The sequence below is a fragment of the Monodelphis domestica genome, chromosome 3, assembly GCF_027887165.1.
Source record: "Monodelphis domestica isolate mMonDom1 chromosome 3, mMonDom1.pri, whole genome shotgun sequence".
Taxonomy (NCBI): Eukaryota; Metazoa; Chordata; class Mammalia; order Didelphimorphia; family Didelphidae; genus Monodelphis; species Monodelphis domestica.
In genome coordinates, this window is record NC_077229.1 from 298,018,899 (window position 1) to 298,042,523 (window position 23,625).

At 34.0% G+C, this 23,625-nt stretch overlaps 1 protein-coding gene across 2 annotated transcripts in view; it reads right to left on the reverse strand.

Annotated features, from left to right (window-relative positions):
* PXDNL (peroxidasin like) overlaps positions 1 to 23,625 on the reverse strand; it is a 584,754-nt gene that overhangs the window by 149,816 nt on the left and 411,313 nt on the right. For both annotated transcript variants that reach the window (XM_007487140.3, XM_056823900.1), the window contains 3 exons: positions 23,288 to 23,554; positions 15,070 to 15,186; positions 6,500 to 6,658 (listed from right to left, as the gene is read on the reverse strand). In XM_007487140.3, the coding sequence (XP_007487202.2) occupies positions 6,500 to 6,658; positions 15,070 to 15,186; positions 23,288 to 23,554 (543 nt within the window). The remainder of the gene's footprint in view (positions 1 to 6,499; positions 6,659 to 15,069; positions 15,187 to 23,287; positions 23,555 to 23,625) is intronic.

Here is a 23,625-nt window from a genome sequence, read left to right on the forward strand (position 1 = left end):
GAGCCCCCTGTTAACCAGGTTACTATTCCACTCTCTATTGGAAAACTAACTGAGAGAGAGCAACTAGCAACCATATGCCCTGTCTGAAAGAGAAGTTCCCTGGAGGGGTTTTGCTCATTGACCCTCTCTAACATCAACTCCAGGGTTCTCCCTTTTGCCCCCTTAAATCTATTCTTACAGTTTAAATAGTAAGAATAAATGGTGGAATTTGGTCTCAGGTTTTTCTTGTTTTAGAGCCTTTGTTTTTTCCATTGTACTCTGCTGCTTTGTCTTTTTATCTTCTTTCCTCCTCCTTCCCCACAGGAAATTCTATCACGCAAATATTTTGATGTAAGGCAGTCCTCTAGTTTTGTGTTCAGGCACAATACCTTATTGTAGTCATCATAGGTATGGCTCTCTTGGTTCTAATCTCTTCATTCTTTGTTCATATTTTTCTAATATTTCTCTAAATTCCTCGTATTAGGTATTTATTGTGATATAACATCCCATTTTTATTCATATTCCACAATTTATTCAGTGATTCCACAATTGATGATCACATAGCATGTTTTGGTTTTGGCCTTCACAAAGAATCCTACTATGAATTTTTTGTTATATAAGGCCTTGACTGGGTCAAAGTGTTTGACATTTTATTGACTTTTCATACATAATTGCAAATTGTTTCCCAGAATGATACAGCCAATTCATACCTCCACCAACACTTTATATGTGCCTGTTTCCACTATTACCTAACCATCAACTAATTTCATAGTCTATAATCTCTGGTGATATGATGACCAAAAGGAAAAATTTGAAGTTGTTTTATTTTGCATTTTAAATTTGTATTATCTTTTTTAGTGAAACTTTGCCCCTTATGGCTATTTATATTTTACATTATATATTTTACAACTTGATTGTCTATATACTTTGACAACTCAATGTTATGTGTCATTTCCTATATAAGTTGAATATCAGACTTTATCAAAGATATGATAGCTAATTAACATTTACATAGCACTATATGCCATGAACAGTGCCAAAGGTTTTACAATTATCATATCATTTGATTCTTACAATAACTCTGGGTATTAGGTGCGATTATTAATTCTATTTAACAGATTAGGAAACTGAGGCAAACAGAGGGGAAGTGATTTGAACACTGTTACATAGCTAATACATCTCTGAGACTGGATTTGAAATCAATTATTTATTCTTGACTCTAAGAGCAACACTCTATTCACTGTGGCACATAGATGATAGATTGTTTCCCTATCAACAATTTATTTTATTATGTGGATTACATTTGTATTGTTTGTGCAAAAGCTGGAACAATTTTTGCAATCAATTTTTATGTTGTTTTTTTTTATCATTTGTCATCACCCTTGTTTCTACCTCTTTTTGTTAAGAAATTGCCCTCAGCATAGTCGTGATAGATAGTTCCTTCTGTCCTCTAACTTTCATCATTCTCATATTCATCTTCATCATTACAATTAAAAATGTATTATAAGCTCTATGGGAAGTGAATTCAAAAAAAATTTAGAGTTAACATAGATATGACCATTTAAAAATGGGAAGCTCTATTCAAAATTTCTGAAATTATTATGAATAAAATAACGAAGAGAATAAAATTGTCTCAGTAAGGCTAGATCCCAAATTTTAACAGGTTTTTTTTTAAATGTTAAGACCAATAAAATAAACTTTTTATGGTTACATTTTGAGGGAAAATGAATGAAGAAATATTAGTTCAATGATAATGGTAAGTAGTATAACCTGTATGAACTAGAAAAAGAAGACAGAAATACTCAAAGGTGTAAAACACGAGTGTTTAAGTGAAAACTTAAGTCCAAGGCACAAAAGGAAGACATGAGTTAAAATCATTTTTAAGTTATTACTAGTACTGCATAACCCTGGATAAGTCATTTAATCTCTTTGTACCTCAGTTTCTTCATCTGTAAAATAGATTTGCCTTGAATACCCCTAATATTTCTTCCATCTCTAAATCTGTAGTGCTATGAAATGAGTTGTAAGTTTTAAGATATAAGTGAACTACATCTCAGGATCTGAAAAATCTATATAGATATCCTTGCTAGACAACTATCAATAATCTTTGAAAACTCAGTCAATAAATGTTTATTAAGCACCAACTACATGTCGGGAATTGTGCTAAGCACTAGGGATAAAAATCAGTCCAGTATCTTTAGCAAACCAAGTTGTCTGGGAGATGCAATCAGTGAAAATTATGAGTAATTCAAAGGGCAATGGAGAAAATCATGGGTGTTTGTATGATATAGCATAACATTGATGAATGTTTCATATGCACAGAATGTCATAAAATGTTGGCATGGGCATTGTACCCCCAAAATTGGAGAAGTCTTTCAGGGAAACTATAAGAAGAGAAATTCCTTTGCTCCCTTCTATCTTTGTGACTCCTAACCCCCAAACATCTGATAATTCCTATAAGACCCTGAGAAGATAATCGTCCTTGGATCATCTTTTAGATGGACAGAGAGATACCCTCCCCTGGCTATGCCTTGATACCATCAGGTTGTATCTAAGACATCTACCTGTCATGTCCCCTAATTTATGAGGGTCAGCCCCTATGTCTTCAGGCAGACTCAGGTCATATGACCAAAGCCCCCTGCCTCAGCGCATAAAACTCTAGAGTCACGTCTTCACTGTGGCACAAAGTCACATCTCCACTGTTTTAAAGATTATAAAGACCCCAGAAATCATGTCATCTGGGAGAACAGATTTTCCATCCATGCTGTTCCCCTAGGAGGCAGTCTTCCACCTATGCTGTCCTTCTGGCCAGATTCAACACTACCTCCTAAATTAATAAATTTCTCTTTTCATTTTAAAGCTAAGTTTTGGAGACTTGCATTCTTGCAAAGGGTACCCAACCTGAACCCCAGGGGTTCACCTCAAGCCCCCCACAACAATGTCATCAGAAAAGGTATGTTTGAAAAAGAATGAGGACTATTCAAAGGAGATAATATCCATGAAGCACTCTGCAAAGTTTAAAGCATCAGAAGCATGATCTATGGCAATATTGGTAAGGGTAAATAGATAATAAGAATTAAACATAACAGATAGTCTAAGTCTAGTACCAATGCAATGTTAAAAAACCTAGAGAAAGGAATATAGCATGTTGGATAGCTTTATGGAGAATTTAGGGAAGGACATTGATAAATGAGAAAGCTTTCATTAATTATGATAGGTACCACTGGAGGGAGCACCATCATCAGTGATATAACATATCCATTGAACTATGCTTAAGTATTTAGTCACTAAAATGGTCTTAAAACTTAAGTCTAATCATGTCACTCCATTATTCAATAAACTCTAGTGCTACTTCTTGCCTCCAGAAGCAAATACAAAGTACTGTTTGATATTCAAAGCACTTCATAACCTAGGCACCTCTTACCTTTCCAGGTTTCTTATGCCTTATTTCCCAGCACATACACTTCAATTCAGTGACACAGGGATCTTGGTTGTTCCACAAACATAACACTCTATCAATCATCTCCAGGAATTTTCTCTGGCTAGCCCCTGTGTTTGGAACACTTCCCCTCCTCTACTCTGACCACTGACTTTCCTGGCTTCCTTTAAGTCTCAAAAAAAAATCTCAGCTTCTACAGGAAGCCTTAACCGACCTCTATTAATTCCAGTGCCTTCCTGCTGTTAATTGTTTCCTATTTATCTAATGTACAGTATAGCTTGCTTTGTATATATTTACTTGTATGTTGTCTCCCCCATTAGACTGTAAGCTCCATTGAGAGTAGACCCCAGCACTTAGAAACATACCTGGTACATACTAGGCATTTAATACATTTTTATTGAACTAAATTGAATTGGTTAATAAGTGCTCAATTTAGCCAAAATAATTGAACCAATTTTACATTTAGGAATAGCCTTTAGGGACCTGCCTTCACTCATATCATTATCTCTTAATTTAATAAAACAATGAAAATTATTTCTAAATATACATTTTCTTTCTTTCTGATGTCATGCTTTTTTAAAAACATGGCTACCTATATCAAGCATTTTCAAAGTCTTAATAATCTGATAAATGATCTCTCTTTTTTTAATCACGGGATTCTATTCTGTAGTGTAGTCATAATATAAAGCACCTGATAATAAAAGTGGAATATACATTAACTCATAGTCCATGGTGGAAGTAAAGGAGTGGATCATTGTGGAAGTAATGGAGTACATTAACAGTAAATATCAGGTCAATAGGAATAGAGATGAAGGTTGTAAGAATCTTAATAAGATATTCTCATATGAAATGTTCCCTGCTATTTAGCTCACATTGAAAGTCACATAATAAATGAACTACCTGGGAATAGAAACATCTTTTCTGTTTTGTTTTAGTGAAGCATTTGTTATTTCAGGGAAAAAATGAGTATAATTTGGAAATTGAAGAGCTGATATCACCTGGATTCAAAATGAATACCATCACAGAATCTTAAAATATGGAGGGAAATGCAATAATATCACTAAAGAATGGAAAGCTATACTCCATCTATAGATGAATCTCTATAATAATACATAACAAATAAAAACCCAAAAGCCTAACTCCATACAGAAACAGATCTCTATGAAAATAGATACTATTCATCAGTCTTGAGAGACTGTTCCTTGCCATGCAGTATTCTGGGTAGAGATTCATCAAGTACCTATACTTTATCTGTCATATTTTAGTAGGCAAAACACCCCCAGGCTGTGCTGCTCTTCATCTTTTGTGTCCTAAAAACCAATTATATAACCTTTTTTTCTCCACTGAGTCAAATGGGGTTGAGAACATGCAATCACATGAGTAATTTTATTCTCATAGGTTGATAGGCTTTATATTTCACACTGATAAATTCACCTTAGATGATCAAATAGGGAACAGAACTGCCTCATCACTATTTCTTTCTGCTTGTTCATCTCTCTTTGCTTTCCTATTTTTCCAGTTTCTCTTTTTTTCTCATTTTCGTTATTTACCTCTAGACCCTTTCAATGTTCTTTTCATCCTCTTTTTGGAGCCCAAATAGAAGGTATGAAACTCCAAGGTGAAACTGATTAGTATAGAGCATGATGCTATTTCTACAAAGAATTTTATGTATATAAACATACATATGTGTGTTTATGTATATACATATATCTGTATTTTTTTCTTAATAAGCTTCATGTTTGGCTTTTTAACAACACTGCATTCTTCCCATCAATTCTGTGGTTTTTGTTTCCTCTTGACTACATGCTTCCCTCATTTCTAAATATGAATATACATAAGCTTTAAAAAACACTTAACCATACCAAAATGAAAATAATTTAAGAAAATGTGAACAGAATGAAGACATTTTGAACTGTTTCAAAGTTCCATAAATGCAATTCATTTATTACAAAAATCTCCTTTTCTACATAAGCCATAAAAGCACATAACTTAGTAATTAATAATGATAATTTTTTATGTTTAAATTTGAAGAGAGTATGGTATAGTGGATAGGGAGTCAACCTTGGAGCCAAGAAGACATGAACTCAAGTCATGTCTCTTACATAAACAGAATGTGTGCCACTAGGCAAGATACTTAACTCTTTGATATTCCAGGCAACTCTCTGAGACTATCAGTTGAAAAGCAAGTGTCTACTTGTAATGATAGAGGAAGTTTCCTCATTGGGATTCAACATCCTAATGAAATCACTACTCTAGTCCCTATCCTATATCTGAATTATCTTTTTAAAAATCTACACAGTGGACTCTTTTTACCTTCATACCACTCATTGTACTATAAAATCTAGGCAAATGCTATTGCCTCATTCCAGAATACTCACTACAAATATATAAACAAAAGTCTTGATTTTAATACAATTTGAAATTTATCTGAATATTAAAAGCATCAGCATTTAATTAGTAATAACCCTGGACATGAAATATAGCACTCAATAATATCCTAGAGAAGACACATTCCATCAGTCTTAAAAAGATGATTTCTTGCTATACAGTATCCTAGGTATAGATTCATCAAATATCCATTCATTATAATGTCATATTTCAGTAGGCTTTTTAAGAAGTAAGCAATTATTAGGAGATGGATGGCTTGTAACAACTGAATTAGTGCAATGAAATTCAGAGGATGAAAAAAGAAAGGACAAAAAGAGACGCAGGGCATTAAACTTACATCTCCTTCTACCTTGTGAATTTTTTTTTGATCTGAGAAATAAACCCTCTGTTGGAAGATTGTAGGGGGACCCTCCTCTGTCTCTCACCCCTGGGACTCTGGGCTGTTTTAAGTTTCCACCTTAATTTGGTCTAAGCCAGACATCACCAAATCATGTTGTCACAGCTGGCACTCTAGCCTCACCTCATAACTCTACCTCCTTTTTGAATGGAAGCTTCTTGAGGGCAGGCACAGCCTCACTTCTGTATTTGAATCCTCAATGCCTAGCACAGTACTTGGCATATAGTAAATGTTTAATAATTGCTTTATATTAATTTATTTTTATATAGAGGGTGAATAATAATAGGGAGAATTACCTCTGCGGTGTACAGTCAGCTGGACAATCACTCTCTTCACCCCCAAAGAACTGACAGCTTGACATTCATACTGGCCTTCATCATGTTCTGCCACATGAACAATGCGAAGAGTCCCTGAAGACAGAAGGAGATGCTGGCCCTCCTGAGGGAGCTGGCCTCCTGTAGGTGAATAAACCAAAGAAACTGATTTAGGTATTTCATTGCCTATATCCCTCAATGTAAAAATGTGATTTTCTTCCTTAATTATTTTCATTTTTCTGATTCTATTTTTAAATTAATTACAGCAAGACCACTGACACCAACCAACAATCTCCATTATCAATAGGCTGCAAGTTCAGCATTACTTGAAGCTCTGGGTCCACTAGTGGCCCCTAGGCAAGAAAAGATAGAAGGAGCCCTAAATAAATGGTGCATCATCCATCTCAGCATTGATTCCATTTTACTTTCTTCTTTCCTAATAAATGGGTTCCCACCCTGTCTTCCTCTGTGGCAAAATTCCTGAATAATTGGTTTTGCTGCCCCATATTTCCATACATATGATCATGTTCTTCCCCCCATCATCTGAGTCCTTTCAGTGCCTAAACTTCTTCTTTGTTTGTCAGGTCCTGTTCTATATTGCCTCTTAAGAAGAGAATCATGTTCCCCTATCTACTGTTGAATATCACAGACTTTGAACATCTGCCTAACTAAAAAAGCCACCTACTTTGTAATGTGGACCTCTACTAATATCTTCCCCTACCACCACCTGTATGATCAGTCAGATTTAGGAATAAGCATGAATCTTTTGGAATAATTACTCCCATTTCACTTGTCCTTCCCCTCCTCCCCCATGGATTTATCTCTTTCCAATCCAATTTAGTGTCTATTCTGTGCCTATGCTACCTTTGTCCAATCCTGTAGTTCTGTCTTGTTACCCAGATGTAAGTTTCTCCTGGGTAGACTGTCCTGCTCTCGTTCAGACTGACTTATGGACTTTGTACTGAGTATTATGTCTAGTTTAACTCACTTGAAAGAAAGGTGAGAATGTAAACAAGATCAAAAGAAAATATAAAAGTGCATTTTATAATGACTCAATTCAGTAAAGGAGAATTAAGAAAATGTATTCCTTTCCCTTCATCACAGAGGTGAGAGGGATTATGGATATGGAATATGATATATACTTTCAGACATGTTCAGTGTGTTGATTATATCAATTGTTTTTCTTTCCTCTCAATCTTTGTTGTAAGGGATGATTCATTACAGGGGGAGAAGACATATTCAGAAATATATTTGATACAAAAATAAAATATAATAACAAAAATGAGGTACTTTTCAAAGGGAAGTAAGAAGATAAGCAATAGAATATCCTGTTTTAGAAATGGAACAGGGGTCAGCTGGGTAGCACAGTAGATTGAGAGCCAAGCCTAGAGACGGGAGGTCCTAGGTTCAAATCTGGCCTCAGACACTTCCCAACTGTGGGACCATCAGCAAATCACTTAACCCCCATTGCCTAGCTCTTACCGTTCTTCTGCCTTGGAACCAATACACAGTATTGACTCTAAGAGGAAAGTAAGGGTTTAAAAAAAAAAAGTGGAGCAGTTATTATCGACAAGGCAAAGATCCAGGACAACTCCAAAGGACTCATGATGAAGGAAAAAAGATAAAGTCTGAATGCAGATTGAAACATGCCATTCTTCACTTTATTTCCTCCATGAATTTTTCTAAATTGTGGGCAACATGTGTCTTGTCTCATAGCATGATGATTAGGGAAATAAGTTGTATTGTCAGATAACCTTACTTCTTTGTGGGGAGGAATGGCAAAAAATAGGGAGAGATGGTAGGGAAGTGGAAAAAATGAGATATATTTTTGGACATAACAGATATGAGAATTTGTTTCTTTTCAAAAAGTACACTTGGTATTATTTATTACATATTTATAACGTGAAGATGAGATTAACTCTCCCCTATTTATTCTTTAGATTTTAGCAACCACGAATGTATACACCCCCACTTATTCTTAGGTCCATGTAAAAGTGGACCAAAGGCACAGGAAGTGATACAAAGAATTTTCTTTAAATATGGTGGTAACTTCCTATGAGGAGGTTTCTTTTCCCCTTTGAACTTGGCCTTGGAGGAGCTCTGGCTTGAGACCTCAGACTGCTTCCCCTTTGACTGACATGTGGGTGAGTAAAAAAGGCTGACTCCCTTTCCTTGTCTTTTCTGGAGGAGGCCTCATGGGTAGAAGCCTTATTTAATTAACCTCTGTGCCTCTCTTTGCTGGGGCCTCTGAAGTCCTGTCTAGTTAGGACAAAGCTGGAGTAGTTATCTCATTCTCTCTCTCATTTTCATTATTTTCACTCTCTCTATTTGTAAATAAAGTACCAAAAAAGTCATTCTGAGGTGAGTAATTCATTTGGAATTAAGTAATTCCTGGTGACCATACTCTTAAATATTCAGTCCAACCATAATTTTACCCTTTACAATAACAAATCATATGCATTATATTATTGTTATGTTACATATAATGTTTTATATAAATAAAATAAATGGTAATTCAAAAAGAAAAAGATAAAAATTGGAAGTAGTTATGCAGTTACAGAAAGGAAACAAATAAATCAACTAGCTAAATAACAAGTTGCTTTTACCTAATATTTAGATTGTTCAATTTTGCATTGTCTCATCTGATCTTCACAATATCTCTGCAAGGTTGGTGCTATCGGTTTTATAATCTTGATTTTAAAAATGAGAAAACTGGGACACAGAAATGTTAAGTGTCACAAAGCTTATAACTGTCAAAGATGGGATTGAAATTCAGGTTTCACCTAAATCTAAGTTTATATTGCTTTCCATTACATTGTTCTCTCACCAAGCTCCTCACTATCTTCCCTCTTATAAGTTGATTACTCTTTCCCTAATGATCCCTAATTTATAGTTCAGGAAAAGGGGAGCAACATACTCTTTCCCCATTTCCCCTACTAGTACTGGACTCTTGTTCTACCAAAATAACTGACTTATTTCTCTTCCTTGGACAGTCATCTCATCTGATTATAACATTCTATCTGTTTTGTTGGGGTTTTTGTCACAATCATCTACCAATCTCTGGAACATGTTTCTACAATTTTTACTCTAATTAACCCTTACGTGCATAAGTTATTTTAATAGTCATCTTAAATTTCCCCCAATAACCTAGCCAACTTTATCAACTTCCTCAACTCACATGTCTTCTTTGCAACTTTACTATACTTAAACCAAGTCCATTGATGATAAATTTTAGACCTATGACACCTGGAAGAAATTCTAAAATCCCATTGTTAAAATCCTTTTCATTAGTACTTCATATTATTGAACCTCAGCTAGGTTCACCCAACTGTAGAATAATAAATTTGTCTTTGATTTTCTATGATCTATCTATTGCAAAAATTTTCTTCTCTAGAGGGCAACTAAAGGTGGATTGAAAGCCAGGACTAGAGATGGAGAGGTTTTAGATTCAAATCTGGTCTCATACACTTCCTAGCTGTGTGACCCTGGGAAAGTCACTTAATAGCCATTGCTCAGCCCTTACCACTCTTCTGCCTTGGAAGCACTACTTAGTATTGTTTCTAAGACAGAAGGTAAGGGTTTAAAAAAATTATCTCAACTAAGACATCCAGTTCTATCCCTTACACTATCCTCTTTCTCTTCAGTTAATGTCACTTCTTATTTTATAAGCAAACAATAAATATTTGCCTACTATGAGTCAGGCACTGTTATAAGCACCTGGAGATTCAAATAAAGGAAGATATTCCCTATCCCACAGGAGCTCACAATCTAACAAAGGCAGAGAACACACCAAAAGAAGCTACAGAGGGGAAATGAAAGTAGATGGCAAAAGCCCATGGAGAAGTTGTATAACTAGGTGGGAAATGATGAGGTATCTGCCTTGGGCCCTCTCCTTAAAAAGAGAGTTTGAGAGAAATTCTCCCATGTCTACCTTCTATCATCTCCACTCAGAGGGAAGATGGGCTTCAAGGGGTGGGAGATCCTAAGGAGGTATAAATTTACTGCATTGATTTTTATCTTGTTGGAAGATGAGTTTCTGGAGAAAATGGTGAAGTCCAGGTGAGCAAGCAAGGTGAGAAGTGATTAGGTTTATAAAGGTATTAACCCTGACCCCCATTATTTTATATCCCCAATATTGCAAAAAATTAGGTCTTTGATCATTTCTTCCTCCTGTGTGCAACAGAAGATGAAGTGGTCAACTCATTTGTCCACTTGATTTTTTTGCCTTCCTTTTTCATTATCTAATCCTTATAATCATCCTTCCCACTATTATCATTTTCTCCCTGCCTTTTGGCATTTCTCCTGTTGTACATCATCATCTTATTATTTTCAATCATTCCATGTCTACTACAATTCCTTTGGCTGCCCATTTTTCTAACCTACAACACACAAAAAGGGAAAAAACCTTCCATTACAAATTTCTAGAAAGAATAGTTTTCAAATACATCATCAATTTATTCATCAATGTGCTCATTGATTCCATACAAATTATCTCTCATTCTAGCACTCTACATAAACTGTCTCCAAAGTAAATGGACACACACACAGGTTTTATATACATATATATATATATATATATATATATATATATATATATATGTGTGTGTGTGTGTGTGTGTGTGTGTGTGTGTGTGAGTGCTTGTGTGTGTGTGTACAAACCATACATATGTATATACAATGGAATATTTTTGCATTATAAGAAATGACAAAAGAGACATTTTCAGAGAATTCCAGATGGTGCAATTAATGAAGAATGAAGTAAATAGAACAAGAAGAACAATTTGTTCAAGTACAATATTATAAAGAAAAAAATCTCTGAAAGACCTATGGCCTGATCAAAACAGTGATCAACCATGCCTTTAGAGGACAGATGACAAAACAATTTTCCAACTTCTTTGTCCTGTGAAAAAAATTATTCAGTTGTGGGAATTGGGAGAAAACCTTATTGCATTCTTTTAACCCAGACCTGTATGACTAGGAATCTGTACCTCATGTTTATAGAGACCCTTAACCAAGGACCTAGGTTATGTTGAAGAGAAATGCAATCATACCTTGAGATTGATATTAGGAGTTTTCTCATAATTGCACAGTTCAAGCAACACATATGTCTTATCTGAAAAGTGGTCCTATACTGATCAATCTGTTTTTGCTTCCATGCTCTTTTGATTGTTTAAAAACACTTGTCAGGAATGGGATGCCTCTTTTCCAGAAAATCACACTTATTCATCTCTCCAAACTTGGAAAGTCCTTAATTTTTATCCATTTATAAATCAGATTATGTAATATATTATTTCTTTTTAATTAATTGGTCATATTTCCTTTTTTAATGTATAAAAGTCTGTCTTCCTCTCTATTCTGGGCCCAGACCTAGGCTAAGGAAGAGCAATTGGTATCCATTGCTTAAAAATTGTTATGCTCAGAAGATCAAATCTTTGTTTCCTCAATGATTTCATTATCTGCTACTTACACTGTTACACTCTAAAAATTATTGAGGTTCTCCCTCTGAGAGGATTTATTATAAATATTTGCCATATTAAAAATTAATACTATCAATAAGCAAACTAATAGAATTTACATGATTATCTCAATAGACGCAGAAAAAGCCTTTGACAAAATACAATACTCATTCCTACTGAAAACACTAGAAAGTATAGGAATAGAAGGGCCTTTCCTAAAAATAATAAACAATATACATCTAAAACCATCAGCAAGTATCATCTGCAATGGGAACAAGTTAGAATCCTTCCCAATAAGATCAGGAGTGAAACAAGGATCCCCATTATAACCTCTTTTATTCGATATTGTACTAGAAATGCTAGGAGTAGCAATTAGAGAAGTAAAAGTAATTGAAAGAAGTTAAATAGGCAGTAAGGATACCAAACTATCACTCTTTACAGATGATATGATAGTATACTTAAAGAACCACAGAAAGTCAACTAAAAGGTTAGTGGAAATAATTAACAACTTTAGTAAAGTTGCATGGTACAAAATAAACTCACATAAATCATCAGCATTTCTATATGTTGCCAGCAAAACTCAGCATCAGGAATTAGAAAGAGAATCTCCATTTAAAATTGCCCAAAACAAACATAGGAATTATATGAACACAACTACACAACACTTTTCATAGAATTAATACTAGGTCTAAACAATTAGAAACACATTAACTGCTCCTGCCTAGGATGAGTTAACATAAAAAAATGACAATCCTAAACAAATTAATCTACTTATTCAGTGCCATACCCATCAAACTACCAAAAAACTCTTTTTTATGGAATTAGAAAAAATTATAACAAGGCTCATCTGGAAGAACAAAAGACCAAGAATATCAAGGGAAATAATGAAAAAAATGTGAAGGAGGGTGGTGTAGCAGTACCAGATCTCAAACTATACTATAAAACAGTGGTCATCAAAACAATATGGTACTGGTTAAGAGACAGAAGGGTGGACCAATGGAATAGACTAGGGGTAAATGACCTCAGTATGCTAGTGTTCAATAAACTCAAAGACCCCAGCTTTTGGAACAAGAACTCATTATTTGACGAAAACTGCTGGGAAAATTGGAAAACAGTATGAGAAAAATTAGATTTACATAAATATATTACACCCTATAACAAGATAAATTCAAAATGGATATGTGACTTAAACATAAAGAGTGAAATCATAAATAAATTAGATGAACATAGATTAGTATACCTATCAGATCTGTGGGAAAGAAAGGAATTTAAGACTAAGCAAGAGATAGAGAACGTTCTGAAATGTAAAATGAATTACTTTTATTTTATCAAATTAAAAAAGGTTTTGTACAAACAAAACTGATGCAACCAAAATTAGAAGGAAAGCAACAAACTGGATGAACATTTTTATAACAAAACTCTCAGACAAAGGTTTAATTTCCCAAATATATAAGGAACTAAGTCAAATTACAAAAAATCAATCCATTCCCCAATCGACAAATGGTCAAGGGATAGGAATAAGAAGTTTTCACACAATGAAATCAAAACTATCAATAAGATGAAAAAGTGTTCTATATCCCTCCTGATTAGATAAATGCAAATTAAAACAAGTCTGAGGTACCACCCCATACCTAGCGGACTGGCCAATATGACAGCAAAGAAGTTGTGAACCATCCTGGAGGGCAATTTGGAACTATGTGCAAAGGGCTTTAAAAGACTGACTGCCCTTTGATCCAGCCATACCACTGATGGTTTTGTACTCCAAAGAGATAATAAGGAAAAAGCTTTGTATAAAAATGTGTATAGCCACACTCTTTATGGTGGCAAAAAAAAATTGAAAAATGAGGGGATGTCCATCAATTGGGGAATGGCTGAACAAATTGTGGTATATGTTGGTGATGGAATACTGATGTACCCAAAGGAATAATGAACTGCAGGGATTCCATGTGAACTGGAAAAACCTCCAGGAATTGTTGCAGAATGAAAGGAGAAGAACCAGGATAACATTATACACAGAGACTGATATATTGTACAATAGAATGTAAAGGACTTCTCTACTAGCAGCATTGCAATGACCTGGACAATCCAGAGAAGCTTATGAGAAAGAATGCTATCCACGTCCAGAGAAAGAAATGTGGAACCAGAGATGCATTAGAAAAATATATGATTGACCACGTAGTGTGATAGGGATATGACTGGGGTTTTGAAGCTTAAGGATCACTCTAGTACAAATATGAATAACATGGAAATAAGTTTTGAACAATGATACACGTATAACCTAGTGGAACTACTTGTTGGGGGTGGGAAGAAAGAAGGGGGAGGACATCATGAATCATGTAATTATGGAAAAATTTTCTAAATAATTTGTAAAAGAACTAGAAAAAATTAATACTAATAACAGAAATATGACTTCAGGCCCAGGACTGTATTCATTGAAACACTTATCTGCCCTTTTATAGAATAGGTAAAGAGAGTTGAAAATGCTAAATTTCAGAAGGAAATGAGGTGTGAGATCTTTTATACATTTCTCTTCTCCCAACTCTTAGTTATAGTGGTATTGACTTTTTAAATTATTTGTGACAGATTGTGGGCAATTTGGTTGTTAAGATTTTCCATAATCCCTTAAATATTTTATTTATGACATATAGAATTATGACAATGAAATATTTATAATTGTGATGTTTGAGTATCTGAGAAACTTGGTGAATTTAAATGTATTTTTACATCAAAGGGAACTTCCCATGGTATAGTGGCAAAGAGTTTGTTTTCAATCTAAGGCATTAATAATTATATATAACCTGAACTTAAAATAGTTTCAAACAATACTAATTGCTATAAGACCAGAGAATGATAAAGCCACAAAGATTCTTAGAGTTTGTCTTATCTAACTCTCTCATTCTAAAGATGAAGAAACTAAGATGCAGAAACTTTGATTAGAGGTTTAATGGCACCTAAAATGTAATCTTCTGCAACTATATTTTAATGCAAATATTTGTGCTTTCTCACATAAAAGCTAGCTTAAGGAAAATCTAGGTTCTGCTCCCAAAAGAGTAAAGTATTTTTAGCCACCAATATCTTGCAGAAAAAAATAAGTACCTGCTTTGGTCCAGGCAATTATAGGAGATGGGTTGCCATCAGCTTCACAAGGAAATTCTACAGTATGTCCTTCCAGCACTGTTTGATCTGTGGGGATTACAGTAAACTGTGGAGGAGCTAAACAAGAAAAGAGAAATAACATACAAAAGAGCTTAAATTCTTTTCTAGTCTTCAGGTTATCATCTGTTAAAAAAAAAAACAACTAAACAGAATACATTTCAATTGTGCTAGTCATTCAAAATAAACAACTGAAAAATACATGTATATGGCTAGGTGAAGATACAAAGAGAAATAATTATTACTATTGTGATATACATATAAATATATTTGCAAAAATACTTTTCTGCATGATCCTATTTTACATTATCCTTATTTATCATAATATCAACTTCTCATTGTTATGATAACATCTGTATAATTTTTACTTTTTACAAGTTATTGAAAACCCAACTTAAACATCTAAGACACATTTTGAAGAACAAAACAGTATAGTTTATTTTTTTCTTCTCTAACAAAGAGCATAAAGTATGCAGCAATAATTAGACACAGAATCCATTTAAACTAAGATTCTTCATGCTGTCCATCAAGCAAATGAGAGCTATTTCAAAGAGGCTAAAAAATATCCATTTGAAAGATGGAAATCACAGTAGTCAATGATCTGGATAATTCCAAGTATCCAAGTGTCAAGCATTCTGTTACTCAATTAGAAAACCAACAGAATTTCATTTTCTCACCTAGTTTTGACAGTGTCAAGATGCAGATAGAGAACTGTGGAGAATAAACTCCAGAAACAAAGCCCAAAACAATTGATGTGGTCAAAAATTCAATGATCACCTTTACATTTAATATCAAGTAAAATTTCATTACAATAATTAAAATATACTTAGAATGATGTATAACATTGTGAAGATTATATGCATAAACATACATACATGTTTTGTATATATAAAAATACACATTTTGTATATATTCATATGTAATCTCAACTCCAATTGTGTTGCAATCATCCTTGCAATAATTTTGTGAGGGGGGATGCTTTTATACTTGCATTTTACAGATGAGGAAACTGAGGATGAGCAATATGGAGTAACTTGCTTAGGGCCAAAAACTTAATATGTCTGAGTTAATTTGAACTCATCTCCCTTATACCAACTCCAGGGCTCTATCCAATCTGCCAACCAGCTGTGGTTTTTGTCCCTATTTTAAATTGGGAATATGGCACCAGAACAGAAAACATTTAATAGGAGTGATAATTATATCCAAGGAATTTTGTTCTTCAAATGTCTTGTTATAGTAAATAAGCAGTTGTAATACAAAGACAGTTAATTTCCAGAAAAGACAAAAAAGTAGAATAGCCAATTTGGCATGTGTTATTTACAGTTGTCTAAACTTATAGCAATCAGAGACTAAGACCTTTGAAAAGAACCTTGGAATCAAAATACCAAGGTCTCATTCCTGACACTCTTGCTTACTAGTTTTATAACCAAGGGCTTAATTTTGATGAGCTTCCGTTTTCTTTTCTGTAAAATGGAAATTCCTGTTCAATCCATCTCAAAAAGTTGATTTACAGATCAGAGAACGTGATATATATGAACATATTTTGTAAACTGCAATAAACTCTAAAAATGACAATCAGGGACAAAAATGAAAACCATGTATTTAAATAAGCAAATGAAAATGAAAACTCAGAATTAAAACCATAACATCTGAAATATTTTTAATATTACAACGCTTTAAAAAATAAGAAAGCAAATTTACTGGTCCAGTTTTTTTTTCGTGTTTTTATCATATTCATTCAATTGTCTGTCTTGTTAGTTTATTCTAATTGGCTCTAAGCACCATGAAGATGGGGATCAAGCCAATTTACATTCCTCTGAATGGAATACTGTTCAATAAGTGGCTATTGATTGATGAAGTCAATGAATGCATAAGTTATATCTAATTCATAATTAATACAATCAGTCATACAAATATAGGGCATAGAAGTAGAAGATATTGTGTTGGACTCAGAGTCAAGAAGCCCCAAATTCAAGACTTGTCTCAAGCACTTACCAGCTGTGTAGCACAAGACAAAGTCAATTAATCTATGTTTGCCTCAGTTTCCTCATCAGTTAAATGGCTCACTCCGAGGATAATTATGAGAATAAAATTAGACATTAAGAACTTCTCAAAACTTATAATTATGTATTTGCTTGCTATTACTATTCAATGAATTAAAATAACAAAATTAATTTTACATTTTAAAATGTTTCATGGTTTGAAAATGGATTCAAAGTTATTGTCACCTGTCATAGTCATAATAATGATGTGAGGCGAAAAGGGGAGGGAGGTTTTGTTATCCCCATTCTATATTTGAAGAAATTAAGGCACTGAAAGTTTAAGAGAATTGTCTAGGGGTATTTTGGTAAATATTTAACAATCAGCACTCTGAAATAAATCTACTTTTTTCATGTTTTTATCATATTCATTCAATTGTCTGTCTTGTTAGTTTATTCTAATTGGCTCTAAGCACCATGAAGGTGGGGATCAAGTCAATTTACATTCCTCTGTATGGAATACTGTTTTTTAAGTTTTTAGATTGTTTTTAGACCTTTTAAGTCTAATCTGCATTATTAACATTTTCCCAATCACTTCCTTAATCAATAAAATACAGCAAGCCCTCATTTATAGTGTTTGTACATTTCCAAATTGTATATTTTCATATTGAAAATGTTTTCAAATTAGCTCTACTACATCCCTGTACTTTTCTGAGGTTAACAAAAAAGCAAACTTCCATTCATTAAGTGCCCACAATTTGCCAGGGACTGTGCTATGCATGTTATAAATAATATCTTATTTGATCCATACAATGCAGGAGGGAAATACAATTGTTATCCTCATTTTATAGTTGAGGAAACTGGGATAGAGGTTAAGTGCCTTGCCAAGAACATGCAAATAATAAATATCTAAAACTGAATTTTTAATTCAAATCTTTCTAATCCCAGGCTCAGTTCCCTACTACTACTGTACAACTAGCTGCTTCTATAGGTGTGACAGAATTAAGAGAAATCTTGGGAGACTATCTCCATATCATTAGTAACATATGGGAGTCAGGAAGCTTTGGGCAATTTTGAAGATCATGTATTTCAGGAATCAAGTTGAGTCTCACAAATTATTAAATAGACAATTACTCTGTCATCTGCAGTAGCCTCTCCTCCCTCTGTAGAAATGGTGACTTTCAGTGGAAACCAGAAGAGGGTGGGTTAAACATTATCCAATTATTATACTCTCTATAAATTTTAATTATCAGTACCCTAAATGAAAGCTTTTTGTCCAATTACCAAAAAAAAGGAAATACTAGATTCTTATCACTATACATGCAATCAGATGACATTAAGAAGATGCAGCTAAACTGGGATGATCAAAGACTCTTCCCTGAAGAAACAAAGGAATTTAAAAGAGAAAGTTATATCATGTAGCCAAAGGCAACAACAAACACTATGACATGCCACTATCATACTAGACTGAAGTTTCTTCCTCTTCACATTTGACGAGAAAACTATCAATCAACATTTATTAAGATCTTCTATGTTCTTGGTTTTCCTGTCTTCCTTCAAAACTTAGCTCAAACGATATGTTCTCCAAATGGTCTTCCAAATCCCCCAAGCACTTGTATCTTACCTTCAAATGTCACCTTTATTCTACTCTGTATGTGTCTTACATTTACCTATTTATTTACATAGAGGTGCAATAACTGAGATGCAAGAACTGTTACTGATTTTCGTCTTTCTTTGATTTCCCAGGACTTAGCCCAAGGCCTGTTATAAAGTAGTGCTTAATAATTATTTACTGACTAATTGCTTGACTCAGTGACACCACTAGCCCTTCTTCAAGTAGTCTGATTCACAGTTAAGTTATGGAACAAGACTAACCCAGGTTTTCAGATTCGAATCACTGCTCTTTATATTGAACTGTGTCTAAAATATCATATGGTTAATTCAGTGGCCAAATCAGCCAAGGTTTCCATATGCTAGGAAATAACATTGAGATTTTTAGAAGATGGTTACATCACAATTTTAAGACACGGATGAACTGCTCTAGAGGCAAATAGTAATCATGTGATCTTATTTAAAATATAGTCCAGAAAAAAGAAGTCCAATGAAAAATCATTTTATTATGTCAAACATTTAAAGTACCATAATATTAGAATGCTGAAGAAATGGTATTTCAAAAATGAAAATATTGAAAACACACAGGCATAAAATTTGCTTGCTACTAGGCCACACAAATCAGAACTTAGCAATTAGGCTAATTCATTGGACCAGCTATGAAAAGAATTACAGGAACTAGTATCATGCTAGGAACACTGAAAGCACAGTCATTATTTTATGAAGTTGCCTAAAATGAGCTATTTTCACTGGAGAGTCAAAGTTATTATGTGCTTATATCTACTGCATAAAATGTTTTGTTATTTTACTAAAATCAATCAAGAGTGGGTCCTTCTAGCTATTCATTCCTGGGATGCCTAGTAAAAAAGAGTTTTGATTTACAGCATTAATTACTGTATGCCTTATAAACTAAGTGCCTGCCTTGAACATTGATTTACTTTACTCACTGGGGGACTTGTTTTCCATTTTTTTTATCATTTCCCTTTGCCAGTTGAGAGAGGAGTCTGTGTGGCTTTAATTGTAATTTTAAAATAAATAGACATTAAATATCTATAACAAATTGAAATGACACCTGTTAAATGGACAATAAAGGGTGACATCTTTAAATTTACAGTCTACCCCAATAGCAAATGATGCAAACTCCTTTTTGCAAACTGGTTAGTTGGTTTAATGAACCTATTTAAGCAGAATTAAAAAAAAAAAACAACTTATACAAGAATATTACAAGGATAAGCAGATGGTGATTTCCATTGTAGAACATATAGCTCAAGAGAAAATACTGGCACAGTTTGTGCAATAATAATAATAAACACATATCTGGCACTTTATATTTTGTCTTGTCCTTTCAAATATATTATCTAATTTAAAATTCACAAGTTTTTTTTTTTTTTAAGTAGGCAAGGATGGTTGTGTTACCTCATTTATTTATGTCTATATTCTAAGATTTATAAGATTTTTATTGCCCTGTCCCCTCACTCTGGATTTGTAGGATTGATTATATAATCCGTATAATATAATATAATAAAGGATTATTCTCTAGAACAGATAACAAAGGCCATTGCAGAATTAATTATAGCAACAGAGCACATAATACCAAACAAACAAAAAGGCTATGAGCCAAGCTCTTACTATCTGCCAAAATAAAATAGGTCATTGTAAAGTAAAGAAAATACTAGGGGGAAAAAAGGGTGAGAAGGGTGCCAATAGGTGATACATTTCCAATCAAGAAAATTACACTAAGCCATAAATAAAGGAGACAATAAAATGCAAATTTCGTCAAATCAATAAAACTGTTTCAAGAAGGCGGTTTGAAAGTTCCAAAATTTGCTTGCTGCATTTTTTTGGCTCCTGCCATTTTACCAAAAGTTCCATTTAGAGGTTTATTTGTTTGAGAGGCAGAATGATATAGTGAAACATATTGAGCTTACAGTCAGAAGACCAATTTGGTAAGACACTTGTTCTTTCTAACATTATTTCCTCATCTATGAAATAGAAATGATAATATTTGATGTACCATCGTCACTGGATTGTTGTGGTGAACAAATGTGCTTTTCTCCAGGTGAGGGGCATGGAGGGAGAACAGAATATGCTTGGAGTCACTCACATCTATATTCATGGAGATCACGTGACCTGCTTCTGGCTATGTGATTGCCCAGTGATGAAAGGGCTCTTTACTTGAGTGGCAGGTGATTGAACTCAAGGATCACTGCAATAAGAACGAGGAACTGAACGTGCCCCACAAGAATGATGGGGAGTGGGAGTGCTACATAAAGTGCTATATAAATTAATGAGTTATTATTATCATCTATTCTACTTCATCTTCTTCCACCATTCTGAAAAATAGTTATTATTTGGAGGTTTTCATGTTTTTGTTACTCAATTACTTTCGGTCACAGAAAATATATTTTGTTTTATTTTCCTATCAGTGTACCTGGAGAGGCTATATGATATAACTGATAAAAAAGTACTGACCTTAGAATCAGTAATATCCAGATTTTTATCCTACCTCCGACATTTATATGAGGGGAAAGCCCCTTTTGTATTGTTGCTCAGTTATTTCAATTATGTCTGACTCTTCATGAACTCATTTGGGGTTTTCATAGAAGAGAAACTGGAGTGGTTTGTCATTTCCTTCTCCAGTGCATTTTGCAGATGAGGAAATTGAGGCAAGCAGTCATAGACATTGCTCAGGGTCACATGGCTAATAAGTTCCTTGGGCCATATTTGAACTCGAGAAGATGGGTCTTCCTGACTCCAGGTCCGCTGCTCTATCCGCTGTGCCACCTCGCTGTCCTATTATATGAAAGTCATTGATTATCTATCTACTTCATTTATTTCCTCCATGAGGACAAGGACAACAGTACCTGTAATTTTGCCTATTCTAAGATTCAAATGAGATGATGAACATAAAAAACACTTTGTAAATCATTATGGCACTGTCTGGAACATTACAAGTGTGCTAAATAAATGTTTATTTATTATAAATTTGTGTTTAATAAATGTTTATTAAAAGACTGATTATTACCCATAAATTGGAACTAGATATCTCTTCATATTGATGCATTATTATTGGTATTTCTTTGTTGCAAAGAGAAAAAAAAAACAACCTGGTATAGAAGAAACAATGCTGGAATTGGGTGCAGGAGAGACCTATATTCAAATCCCACTGGAAAGATTTGTAAGTGATGTGGCTCTAAAGTGGTCACTTCCTTTCTTTGAGTCAGTTTCCTCATATACAAAATTGTAACAATAAAAGTTATAATAGCTATGATAGCTGATATTGTTATTATGTAAAAATTCATTGCAAGCAAAATAAAATATTATATAAATATCAACTGTTATTTCTCAAAAGCCAATACTGATAAATAAGTCAAAATTACTAATGTATTACTTGCAGCATTTGAGCTTGTCATATTCAACAAACAAATCCAAATATATTTCTGCAATTCCTTTACTGTTCCTAGAAATTCAGAGTGAGGGGACAGGACAGTTGAAATCATATAAATCTTATAATGCAGACCTGATAAATGAGGTATCCTCACTATCTAATTCAAAAAGTTGTGAATTTCAGATACAATGATATATTTATTTCAAGGGGTTAGGAAAATAGTAAAATGCTACATTTGTGTTTTATTATTATTATTGTTGTTGTTGTTGTTGTTATAACAGTATCAGTAATAACATCTCTATAATATTGGCAAGTATTCGCCAATGTTTTAACATCATAAATTTTTGTCAACATGCCAAGGGCCTGATATTTCATTAGAATGGGAACTCCTAGATCATGAGCTATCTATAACTAATAGCCTCAGGTCACAAAGATCTAATAAGTATCTGAAACAGGACTTGTACCCAAGTCTTTGTAAACCTTTTGGCTCTATTCATTATGCCATGGTTTCTCATATATTAGAGAGATTCCTTATGGAAAATCTATTGTGTCAAAGTAATTAAGAAAATAAAACTATTTCCTCTCACTCCTATGCATTTTAGATTAATTCTATTTTCACTTACACTGAATTCGGGTATTTACTAAATAACAATAATAACAATTTAAAGCAAAAATATTAATAAGAAGAATATCTCAGAGATAGAAGGACTCCAGGGCCTAAATAAGAATCTACTCCATATCACACTCAATATCCAGTCTTTGCCTAAAGACCTCTAATGATATAGACCCTTCTATCTCCCCACAAAACTCTAGTTTTTAGAAGTGACATTGAACTTAAATCTACCTCTCCAGTTTCCACTGTTTCCTTTAATTCCTTCTTTCTGCTTCCAAAGGGAGCTATACTAATCAGAACAAGCAGAATAGGCAAAGCAAGATGGTACACAGTAGAAGAATGCTGAACATAGAATGATGTGGCTGGATTTCAAATCCTGAATCTGTTACTATATGAGTTGGAGGAGTTACTTAATGCCCCTTTGGCCTGAGTTTCCTCTTCTGTAAAATAAGGGGGGGGGGGGGGGGGGTGACAAATCTTTTCCACCTTCAGAACAATGATCCTATTTAAACATTTTACTTTGAGAGGGACAACCAGACCATTTTTATGAAGACCTTCTGCTCCACATACCTTGCACGATTATATCTGCTGTAGATTGGATAGACCCATGTTGATTACTGGCATGACAGGTAAACTGACCATGATCCTGCAATGTGATGTTCTGAATAAACAATCCTCCAGAAGTGATGATATACCTGGATTCATCCAGAGGGCCAGATTTTCCTCTTGTCCAAACAATAAGGGGTTGAGGATGGCCTGTGGCCATGCATTCCAAAGTTGCACTGGTGCCAATGAGAACCTCTGTGTCTTGAGGTTGGATTACAAAACTGGGCTTGGCTTTTGGCAAAAAACGAGGAAGAATGACATCAGTAAATTGTTACAAAGGCACTTTCAGGTATTCTGTAGTT